The 12,334-nt window shown below is 38.1% G+C and overlaps 1 protein-coding gene across 1 annotated transcript in view; it reads left to right on the forward strand.

The window, feature by feature from the left end:
* Nucleotides 1-5,684: 5,684 nt before the first annotated feature.
* Nucleotides 5,685-12,334, forward strand: part of SEC62 (SEC62 homolog (S. cerevisiae)) — a 24,364-nt gene continuing 17,714 nt past the window's right edge. Inside the window, exons 1-2 of the mRNA XM_012640165.1 lie at nucleotides 5,685-5,775; nucleotides 11,640-11,762. Coding sequence (XP_012495619.1) covers nucleotides 5,740-5,775; nucleotides 11,640-11,762 — 159 coding nt within the window. The 5' untranslated portion in view covers nucleotides 5,685-5,739. The remainder of the gene's footprint in view (nucleotides 5,776-11,639; nucleotides 11,763-12,334) is intronic.

The following is a 12,334-nucleotide window of genomic DNA, read 5'->3' on the forward strand; positions in this document are numbered from 1 at the left end:
AAAGGAATCTAATATAGCGTGAAGAGCTCAATTTCTTCACTAGATAAAGCAGGGGAAATTCTGAATTTCAGAGACAGCCTTAGGGAGAAGTGACAGAGACCAGAAAAGACAAGAAATTCAGAAGGGTGGAAAAGTGTTCTAAAGAGAATGAAGAGATGTAGACAGGGGCAATGGGAAAGGACATGGGGAGGACCTGGAGGGATGGCCAGAGAACCCCTGGATAGCAACACCTGATACTGTTTATTTAAGTTGTGGGCTCTGCCATGCTACAGTTTAAAGTGTATAAGGAGATACGGAGGCCATGGGGCACTCCAACCTTGGGAGAAGGGGTGGCAGAGGAGAATCCAGCAGAGCAGACTGAGAAGAAAATGTTAAAGAGGTAGGAAGAAAAGCAGAAGGCTGTGAGGTGTCCTGGAGGCTGGGAGGAGGCAAGTGATCCCTCAGGTTCTTGATTTAAATATCATCTATGTACTGATGATCCTGGAGGGGAGAAAAAATGTTTCCCCTACCATTTTAGGCAGATTAACAGAAGAAAAGCATATCAATTTATAATGTTAATATCTTTACCATTTACCACAGCATCACAGAAAAGAAGTAAATAACCAAAGAAGTGGTTAGACTTGGGGGCTTATAAACCATCTGAACAAAGGGTGATAAACTGGGGAGAAGTGACTGATAAAGGCAAGGGGGTTTAGGCTCGGAGAGGTGGTAAATTGTGGGAAGGTGAATATATGGAGGAAATTAATGGATAAAGGTTACAGTAAGGTTTCTTTCTGCAGACTCATCTTGGTGCTGCCTCTGTCTCTGGTGATAAGGGTTGTTTTCCTCTACCTGGTATGGAGAAGAGGGGGGCACCTTCCTGAGCAGAATTCATGCCCTGCTTCTAGACAGATAAAAGAAGATCAAAGCGTCCTTCATATGTCTTCTTTTTCTCAATTGCCTTCAGCTCAAAATAATCCTTATGCCAAAATGGCATATTTTGGGGTGACATATTCTAATCCCCTTCAACTCTCCAGCCTGAACCTCTCCCCTGAACTCTACTTCTCATATACCAGCTGTGCATTCCACATTTCCACTTGGATGTCCATTAGGCTTCTCAATATTAACATACCAAAAACCAAATTCCTATTTTTCCTATACCAAATCTCGTTCACTCTTATCTTTCCAATTTTAGTAAGTTGCAACTCCATTCTTCTGGTTGGTCAAGCCAAAAATCTTGGAGTCATCCTTGATTCCTCTCTTTGCCTCATATTCAGAATCCCATTAACTCTACCTTCAAAACATATCCGGAATCCAAGCATGTTCCAATGCCTCTACAACAACCCCCAGAGTCTACGACACCATCTCTCACCTGTTTGCTGCAATAATGTACTAACTGAAGCTCCCTCCTTTCATCCCTGCACCTCTTCCCACAGTCTATTCCCAAGACAGCAATCAGAATCCTTTCAGAATAGAAGCACTATTATGTCACTCCTCTGCCCCAATCCAGCTTTACCCACCCTCTGATAGTCCCCATTTTACTCAGTGAAAGGCAAACCGTTACAATGGCCTACAAAGCCCTGTGCAATCTAGTCCCATTTTCCTTCTGACTTTATCCCCTCTGACCCTTCCTCTTTGAATCTGCTTCACCTCCTGACTATTCTTCAAACACATCCTGTACTCTCCTACTTCTGGACTTTTGTAAATGCTATTCACTCCACCTCAAGTAACAGTTCCCTTAAATACCCACTGGGCTTACTCTCCCTCCTCCTTCATGCCATTTTTGGTCAAAGAGCATCTGCTTAAAGAGGACTGCCCTAACCATTTAAGTTGCAGTTACATCCTCCTTCCCACTGGAAGCAGTCCCTTTGCCTTGCTTTGTTTCTCTCCTAAGGCTTTTAATATCCTTAATATCCTCTCTGTGTCCAAGGGATCCCCAAATGCAGATTCAATCCACCACTGATCAAAAATATTGGGAAAAAAATTTTTTTAAGTAAAAAATAATACAAATTTTAAAAACGATAGCACAAAAACTACTTACATAACATTTACATTATATTAGGTATTATAAGTAACCTAGAGATGATTTAGAGTATATGGGAGGATTTGCATAGGTTATATGTGTCTACCCGAAATAAGTGACTGAGGCAAAGATCGCATCAATGGAGGTTTTTTTAAGCCAAAGTTGAGGACACGCCCAGGAAAAGCACAAACCACGAAGCTGTGGCTGTTTTTCTGAAGGGGAATTTGGAACTTTCAGTATTTAAAGGCATACAGAAAGGAAAAAAGGCAGGGGTGAGGGTAATGAGACAAAATGTTTACATTTTTGTAAGACGCAGGAAAATCTATATTTTACATAAAACAAAGCAAATGTCAGAGGAGAAAGGAGTGAAGGAAGCATCAATTATGTAGATGTCCCTGGGTAGGTGGAAGAATGTCTGATCTTATCTTGTTTCTGGTTCTGCACCTGTGTAGTTAAAGTTGGAATTCATTATTAGTGTGGAACTGGAACAGACTTTAGTTTTAGGAGCTAGACATATTTTGCAGACCTAAAGTTACAATTTGTATGTCCTTGTTTATGAGAGGCTAGCAAGAAATTTCCTTAATGAATGATATGTGGGGCCAGTCCTTCCCTGGTGCCTAAGGTCTTTACTTTCTCTTTTGCATAAGGAGTTGGGGAGGGGTGATATTTTTATTTTCTTTTACCTATGCAAATACTATACCATTTTATATAAGAGACTTGATCACCTGCAGATTTTGGTATCCCAGGGGTATCCCGGAACCCATACCCCGCTAGTACCCAGGGACAACTGTACCATGTATTATACTTTGCTTCCTGTATTTTATTGTCTGTTCTCTTCTCCCCAAAATGTAAGCTCCCCAAGAGCAGTTATGTTTGCTTCTTTATCACTGGTATATCCCAAGTGCCTACAACAAGGACTGGCACATAGTAAGCCCTCAATAAACATTTGTTTAATGAGTCAATCAATATAACTCTCCTTTTTCTCAAAAACCTCCAGTAAAATCTTCTGTAACTAATAGTTTTGCTTTGGCAAAAGAAAGGAAGAGGGGAAATGCTCCTTATTAGGGAGAGAAATAACAGTCAAATGATCAAATGATAGGAGTGAGATTGCACATTCATTTTTTTCCTTTTTTTCTTTTTTCTTTTTTTTTTTTAGTATGATTTCTCACTGTAGAGATTGCAAAGGTAAATAAGAACAAGAAGTGGCCGGGAGAAACTCCTAACTACCACCATCGAAGATATAGATAGGGTGCCAGGAAGAGGTTTGAGCTATTTTTACATAAATATTCAATAAAAGAGGGACCCAGAAATTTGACACTTAGGTTATATGTGTGAACATTAGCATCATTCATGTTGGTATACACAATGGGGAGTCATGGGAGGGTTTTAAACAAGGGAGTAGATGGTCTAGAGTAAAAAGCGAGTAGAGTCAGGGAGAACAATTAGGAGGCTGTTGCAACAATAGTTCACATAGGTAATGATAAAGACTTGTGCAAGGTAATGGCAGTAAGAATGATGAGGAAGGGAAGAATTCCAAATATCTCAGTTGTAGAATCCATAGGATTGGTGACTGTTTGTCAGGAAGGCATGGTTGGGATACCTCCAGGGTTTCTAGCATAAGTAACTGAGTGAGTAATGATGCGGTTATTAGAATTTAAAAATACATTAAAAGGGGCAGGTTTCTCTGGAGAAATGGTGATTTCTAGTTGGACATTCAGTAGAGACATCCAGAAGAAAGCTGGAAATAAACATTTATGCAGTATTTTGAAATAAGCCGTGAGGATAAATGAAATTCCCCAGAACACACAAAGCGAAGAGAAGGGAAGAAGCTGAGCATGGAAGCGTGGTGGCCAACATTTGAGAGCTGGGTAAAGGGAGAGAAGCCAAAGAGAAATCAGAGGGAAGAAGATGATATCATAATGCCAAAGAAGGAGAAAAAGTCAAGAAGTGAATGACCAATATTGTCTTATGCTGAGTAAGATGACAGCTGAAGTTGCTGGATTTGACAAAAGAATTAATAATGAAGCATGGAGGTAGAAACTAAATTGTTGTAGTTTAAGGTGTGAATGACAGTGAGAACAAGGGGACATTAAATTAAAGCTCCTCTGAAGAAGGTGGTAGGGCAGTAACTTCAAGGGGAGACATTCGCCACAAGGGATTTTCATTCCCTACCATAGTCCTAGCCTAACATTTGGCATCTAGTAGGCACTCAAAATCTATTAAATGCAATAATATTTTCATTTATAGACCAGGTCTCCTATGAAGCAGTTCAGAGTTCTCCAAATGAAACAGCACAAAACGGACTCATCATTCTGTATGGGGAGATGGATTGAAGGAAATAAAGACATTTCATATTCCGCATTATATTTTGGGTTAATTGGTAAGAATCATTACTTCTTTCTCACCCCTTCCCTTACTACACACACCCAAATTATAGATCATAGAGGAGAAAGGAACAAAATGGCTCACCTGAGACCAGAATTGCTTAGTCCAAAAAATGACTTTAGCTATCTTTATTAAAAGATTAGGCTCAAGATGCTGCAATATGCCTTAATTATACATTTAACTGCTATTAAATTAGGTATATAATGTAGGCAACTTGAAGAATTTTTAAATGGTGTAATAAATGCTTACAACATAACCTTCAGTAAAAAGCGCAGGTTACCATATTGCATATGATCTCAATTTGGGGAATGGGAAAATTTATAAATACCAAGATGCACGCATGCGCGCGCGCACACACACAAAGTAGGAATAAATACTAGAAGAAAATAAACTAGAACGATTAAAAGATCTTTAAGTGGTAGAATTGGAAGTTTTTATTTTCTTCATCTTACTTTTCTGTATTTTCCCAACTTTCTACAATTATAAATGCTGTAAAAGTCTCCATAAAGTCATGGGAGTTTCTATTTAAGCTCTTACCAGCAATTTAAGCCACTTCTCATTGGTCTAGGTGGCTCTAAAATAACAATAGTTACAACAATTGTAATTTACGAGAATTGAAGTAGCCTGCATCCTTCTTCATTCCCAACTTCTTAGAATCGTTCTCCTATTCATCTTATTTACACTTTCCTGGGTTCTCTCTGACTTCTGGGTTCTAAAGGTAAGTTTTGAAAAGCAATATGGAAAATGGAATGGAGGATCCAAAGTTTGTTTGGGAAAAGATGACTGGCTTAGGCTTGGGCTCTGCCATCCACCACCTGCGGAGCCTTAGATAAGTCAGTTCGTGTCTCTGCCCCTCCATTGTCTCGGTTTTCTCATCTTTTAAATGGAATTTCATGACCTTTAAACGAGGTGGGATAGGGCTTGCTGGGAATATTACAGGAATCGCCACAGGTGAAGACTTCCAGGATTCCCTAGGTCTCAGGCGAGCCCTCAGTAAACGGCCGCACCCCGAACGTGCTGAACCTGACTCCACGGGGTGGGGCCCGGGAATCTGCATTTTAGTAGCTTCTCAGGTGATTCAGATGCTCAGTCAGGTTTGAGAACCTCTGGTCCAGTTCTTGACTTCCTCCTGCTCCTAGCGATTCTACAGTTCCCACAACAGGAGCGGGGAAAAGAGGAACGTCAAGGCGCCGCCAAGGACAGCAGGCCCCCGGGCCGCGGGGCACCTGGTCCCCCCTCCGCGGGCGCCAGCCGGCGTGTTACATAACGGGCCGCGAGGCGCGCTCTCGCGAGTTTTCCACCGCCCCCCACCCCTCGCTCCACGTCAGAGGGAACCGGGCGGAGCGGCCAACATGGCGGAACGCAGGCGACACAAGAAGCGGATCCAGGTAGCAAAGCCGAGCCCTGGGGTAGGGGGGTTTCAGCGCGCTCGAAAGTGGAAAACGCGGGGAAGGCCCCCTGAAAGGGCGAGCGAAAGCTAGGGCGAGGTGCGGTGCGGTGCCGCCGCGAGGCTGCTGGCCGCGGGTGCGTCGTTGTGAGGGGCCTGAGGGGGGGCGGTGTTGGCCACGGCGGAGACAGACACCGAGGTGGTGGCGGAGCTTTGGCGGAAGGAAGGAGGCGCCGGGCTCGGAGTCCGGCTGCCGGCCCCGGGTGCCTGTGGCCGCGCCATCCCGGGCCTGGGCTGGGAGGTCAGCCTCCTTCTGGGAGCAGACACTGACCCTTCCCGGGGCTCCTCCTCTCCTTTCACCCCATCATCTCGCCTTAGTTATCCCTAAATTAAGGCCACGGTAATTGGGGTAGGAGGCGGAGGACGGACCTAAAGCAGCCTGTTCTTTGTGCGCATAGACCGTAGAGGGGTAATGATGTGGACTTGGTCGGCTGCCCGGGGGACCCAGGCGGCGATCTGCTTATCCAGATGTTCAGTTGCGTTGCCCCCCTTTCTCCTCAATATTATTAATTTAATAGCCCACTTGAAGCTTGCTGGCTTTCTTCCAGGCGGCACTGTGTAAACAGCCACAACCCCTGTTGGTGCTGCAACGAGGTGGTGGCGCCCAGAAACCTTTCACATGCCAGTGTGTCATCTTCATAACCTACATAACAACCCTCCCTCTTTCCACATGCATGTCATTTGTGCATTTCTTCCTTGCAGTTTTCCACCTGTTTTTGTTCTTTGTCAAGAGTATTAAATATGTAGAACATCTTAGACTCGGGATGTTTATTAGTTGTTGTCTCACCCGCTCATGTCCTGAGAAACCTTCATAAGGTATCATAAATGGATAACATGTAGTAAATTGTTAATATACTAATCATAAATGGTTACACTCATCATTGCCTTTCTGTTCCTTACTGTTTCATTGCTTAGAATGACTTTTTCTATCTTCTATTTTATCCCTCCATCTTTTTAAAGTTTACCAATTTCTGGGCCTACACTACAGGTGTTTTAAGCTATGCAAGTTAAAATTCTCCTGGAAACTTTTAAGTACTATGAAAAAGGTAAACATGATCATTAAGTTTGGAATTTTGGACTTTGGTAGAAATAAGAAAGTCCTGAACAGGATAGAGAATGAATTAGCAAAAGGCAAATTCCACATTCAGATGTCTCAAATCAGGGCTTAAGGTCAGTAGAAAAAGTTCCTAATTATACTGTTTCTAACCTTTTAAGATTTAATGTTACTGTTCCGATATGGATATACAGTATTTTATTAGAATTTGTATTAAAGTTGTCTGTCAGGTTTGTACTTACTGAGGTCCTTATCTTTACACTTGACAGTACAATTTTATGTCCTTTAATATGCGTTGTTTTACTATTTCAACTGCTCCTTAATGTTGTAAAGGTGATATAATTCACCTTTTGAATAGCTGCTTTTGTTTCAGTTGTGATCTTATATTAAACAGAAAGATAGGTAAAGAGGCTGTATGGTACTGTCCTGACAGTGGCAGAGAGCTAAAACTTGAGCCAGACTGTGCCTGTTTGTACTTCAGGTCTACCAATTATTAGCTGAGTAATAGCTGAGTAGCTTTGAGCAAGTTACATTTTACCTCAATTACTGCATCTGTAAGAAGGGATATTTACCTCAAAAAAAGAAAAGGAAAGAACTTCAGGGATATAGGATTGCTGTGAAAACAATAGGTAGGTCAATGAGTTATTAAAAGTTATAAAAGATGTTAAAAGTGCTTGACACATAGCCCCTCCCTTATATTCCTACCCTCCTTTGCCCTGTATGAAGCATTTGGGTTGGATTGTTATTTTGATTTTTGATAAGCACTCTTTGATATGCTAAAGAAAGATTAACAGCTCTCTATTCAATAAATAAACCATTAGGTTATGAGTTATATAAAGCATAGCTATTTACTTTCTGTTATTTATTTGAGGCTTGATTGTTAAAAATCAGCTTGGCATAATGCAAAATGAAAATAAATGACATTTATTTTCCCATCCTTGAAGTTTTCTACATGGCTGTGTAGAATGTGAGAGATCTTGGAGTACTACTTTTATAAGTAATACTCTCACAAATTTATAAAAATACTCTATCCTAGAAAATTCCTCAGTTTTATCCTTCCAGAGAATCAGAGACTCTAATACTGGCATCACTTGTGATAAAAAGATTAAATGTAATGAATGAAAAGTTCAGAGTTTAAGTGACAGAAAAGATTCTATTGTAGAACTTTTAGACAAAAAGGTCTGCAGTATCAACTGAGTTTTCTGTCGTTTATTACTTGATGTTTCATGCTTAGAAAAGATTTTTATGTTGAATAGGTTCAGTGACCTTGAATTGTAATTTGTGCATTGGGGGAAAATGCTTGACACAAGTAAGTGTACATCAAAAGGAAACAAAGAGGGACCGTACTGTAGTCCAATGTATAAACAAAAAGAAGGTAAGACTGTTTTATGCCCTCCTAGGCTGCAGCAGGGGAGCAATGTAGTGAAGACTCCACGTAGGATCTTCTGTATAACCAGTTTCCAGGGTTCATGTTCTCATGGTACGCTTCTACAGCAATCTTCTGGCTCCAAAGCCCCAGCAGATGGCACAAATTATATCATTTTCATTAAAGGCAGTCTACAATATGGATAACTTATTATAAGTTACTGATACTTTAAGAAAGTATCGGTAGACAAGTAATTCTGTGTCTAGTTGGGAAAGATTTTCCAAGTCCATGTTTTCTGGGTGTCTTCTGTACATTGTTGGGTTTTAGTGCCTTTACCAAGGAGGGAATGCAGTTGTAGAAAAGTTTGTTGAACTTGAAGTTAATTGTTAAAATGAGATTTAAAATTTTTGTGCATAGTTATAGTATCACATTCCTTATTGCGTAATATAGAATGAACTCAGTTTTTTATGTATGCTAATATTTAATCAGATTTTACATGTGATGCCTCTATCAGCAGTCAGTAGATTAGTACATTTATGTCTGTGTTCAGTAAATTGTATAATTGAGTGTTTGAGTGTGTGTCATGCTCAAAATTGATACAATTGTTCTCCAGAATCATCTTCCTCCCAAATTTCCTTTCTATTATTGAAAAACTGTCCTTTTCATTGATAAAGTTAGAAATCTGACATCTTACCTGTCTATTTCATTCATCCTTTATTGAGTCCTGTCTATTGTACATTTGAAATGTTTCAAGTATCTAAATTTTCTTCCCATTCCTAGTCCACTATCACATCACAATTTACTTGAATACTACCATACTCTTCTAAACAGTTTCCCTGCCTTATGCATTTTTTTTCAATTCATCCTACATACAGCCATCAAAATAATGTCTAAAGCATTTTTCTGATTATATCCTTCTATTCAAAAACTACTAATAGTTTTTCTGTTACAGGTAAAGTTGAAATTTCTCCACCTACTTTGAAGACTCTATAGTCTAATAGAATAATAGTCTATTCTATTAATACTTACACATAGTTAACCTCCCAGTGCTTCCTAACTTGTCTCTACTGGAGGCAAATTTTGTGTCATTCTCAGCCACAATGTTTATACTCTTCATTCAGTTTACCCAAAACTTGTTCATCTTTCAAAATCCAGTTCCTTTTTCCAAGAGGTCTTTTCTAGCTGTTCCATCCACATTGATAATCTCACTTGTACTTTGTGAACTTCTAAAATATTTTCTCTATCACTCCTTTTGGGAAATAACAGTTGCTGTTTTACATAGTTATGTAGCAAAGTGTAGGTTTCATGCCTTACAAATCTTTGTATTTACCGTAGCATCCAAAGATTATAGGGTAAGTATGTATTCAATTGAACAGTTTACGTTTATTCACATTTCTCCCCCACAATTTTTAATCAAACACATCCCAATAACAGGTTATCAGTTAATTAAATAAACTTTAAATTGACAACAGTTGTGTCAAATGAAAAAATTGAGCATATATGGATGTGATTATAAAATAGAATTGATTTTTATAAACCATTTATAGTATTTTTTCAACTATTTATGGTATTGCTTTTTCAGGTGTATGACTATATAGAATATTACTAATAGATGAGGCTAGAAGTGTATATTATATAAAAATAATTAAATACTTTCATCTAACATATACGATACCAACATATATTAATATATTTTAGCATGGTTTCAAAATTTTTAATAAGGAATTTTCACCTTTTACCATGTCAGAAAGTATATTTTGTAGCTAGGCCTCATTAAATCATTATGAACCTTACTTAAGACTCTATTTTTGTGATATATATTTTTATTTATAAACATAAAGGTTTTTATTTCATAAATACTTGGTTTTTACAGTAGTCGTCTTTTGGATTGAGTGGTTTGGGCTTTTAATTCTTATTGCCACAAATAACCCACAGCTGGTAGTAGCAGAGTGTAAGAATCATACGCTGTTAATTGGGCTACTGAAAGTAGAAGAGTTGAGAAATGCAAAGGAAAAATGTGAGATGTAGCTGCCAGGTGACTCAACCACCAAAGCACAAGCTTTCACTTCATGTAACAGATTACTCCTTTTCAAAATAAAATTAAAGCTGAAACCCTGGTTTGTAGATTGTTCCTTATTTTGTTTAAACATAACTGAATTCAGACTTACCTGAAATTTAAGAAAACCTGATACAAACACAGATAATTTAAGTAAATTATTTTTTCTATGTTGTGTATTAGAATTTCCTGCTTAAAACAACTGCCTTAATTAATTCTTCTCAGCATCCTAGATTCTTGGCAAATAATTCTTTACTAGTATTTGGCATTTTATTCTTTAAAGAAACAGATCTTCCTGAAATCATTCACATTTAGATTATATATTGCTGGAAATATTGAGTGTTCTGTGTATTGTGCTTACGCATGTAATTAAATACAGTGCATCTGTTTGAATAGCTTACAACAATAAGACAACTTTTAAAAGTTTATACAGAAGATGTGTACAAATGTAGACTGCTTTCATTTTCTTCAGTACATAAGTGGGGAGAATAAGTACACAGGAAGAATTGTCAAATTAAAGAAGTTCAGAATGAAAGAGAATAATGGGAAGATGGGGAATGATAAACAATGAAGAAAGTTAATAGAAAATTTGGGAAAAGGTATGAAGAAAGAAAACCGGGAAGAATTAAAGCAGCCTTTCCAAAACTTCTGTTTGTCAGTTTACTTCCATTACTCATTTCTTCAAATGAGATAGTAATATCTCTGTTTTTGTATTTTTTATTTTTGCCTCACCCTTACTGGGGAAGAGAAGACAAGATGGGAAATGAGTCCCAGACAGTTATCTGGTATCTGCAACCACAAGGAGAAAGAGAAGGGAATACAAATTGTCAACATCTCAGTAGTATTAATATTGGGGCAGCTATTATTGGTTAATTTCAGAATTCCTTCTATGGTTCACTGTCCAGGATATATATCTTTAGCTGTTATTTTAACATTTATGGCACCTGTTTCTATTTACTTTGACATTTGGGCAGTCATTATTGGCAACATGTTATCTTTTTAATTATTGTTTTGTGGCTTATAAAAAGAGACCATACAAGAGTGAAGGTGAACTGGTACAAAATAGTTGCCATACTGGAAAAACAACTCAAATGCTTGATAGTTGAGGACAAGAAGCAGACAGGCTTTGCCTCTATTAACTTGTATTTGAAAAACATGTAGTTTTTTTAAATCTCTGTTTTTATCTTTTCTGTACATTACCAGGTCTGCTCCAGAGAAAGTTTGAAAGCAGGGCCTCTACTTCACTCAAAAAAATTCATAGAACAGATTTGTAAATTATTGAATTTCTCAAGTAAATGATTGCACTAAAATAATATTCTTATGTTGCAGGAAGTTGGTGAACCATCTAAAGAAGAGAAGGCTGTAGCCAAGTATCTTCGATTCAACTGTCCAACGAAGTCCACCAATATGATGGGTCACCGGGTTGATTATTTTATTGGTAGGATTATATCAGTAAAATCATACTAGTGTACATATCTTATGAAGTTACCTAAATTTGGGATGTGTAGAAGTTTTAAAAATTCTTTCCAAGTATGATTGTTGAAGCTGGTGATGGGCATATGCAGTTGATTATTCTATTCTTTCTTTTTACAAATGAGAATGTCTGTAATAAAAAGATAAAGTGCTTTCCAGTAATACTTGTTGGAAATTTTTTAAATGGGATTTATTTTCACTATTTTGAAATACTACCTTTTGTTCCAATAATACATGTACTTGGAACTAATTAGGAGCTTTGGTTCTTTACATTATCCAAACAACATTATTATAAGCTGATAGCTTTTATAATACAGCTCCAATAGCTTATAAATAGTGGTTGAGTTTGCTTGTCTCATAAATTAAAATTGAATTGTCAGTATGGAGAAATATTCTTTTATCTTCTTTCTTCAGTGATTTTGTATATTAGTGATTTTGACATTCATTAAAAGTTTAGAGAAAAGGCATGCAAATCTCTTTGGATCTAATATATTTAGCTGCTTTTGGTAACAGCAGTAGATTGTTTATGGAGCTTATTTTTCAGTGGGTTA

Source organism: Propithecus coquereli, unplaced genomic scaffold (genome assembly GCF_000956105.1).
Source record: "Propithecus coquereli isolate 6110/MARCELLA unplaced genomic scaffold, Pcoq_1.0 Scaffold15, whole genome shotgun sequence".
Lineage (NCBI taxonomy): Eukaryota > Metazoa > Chordata > Mammalia > Primates > Indriidae > Propithecus > Propithecus coquereli.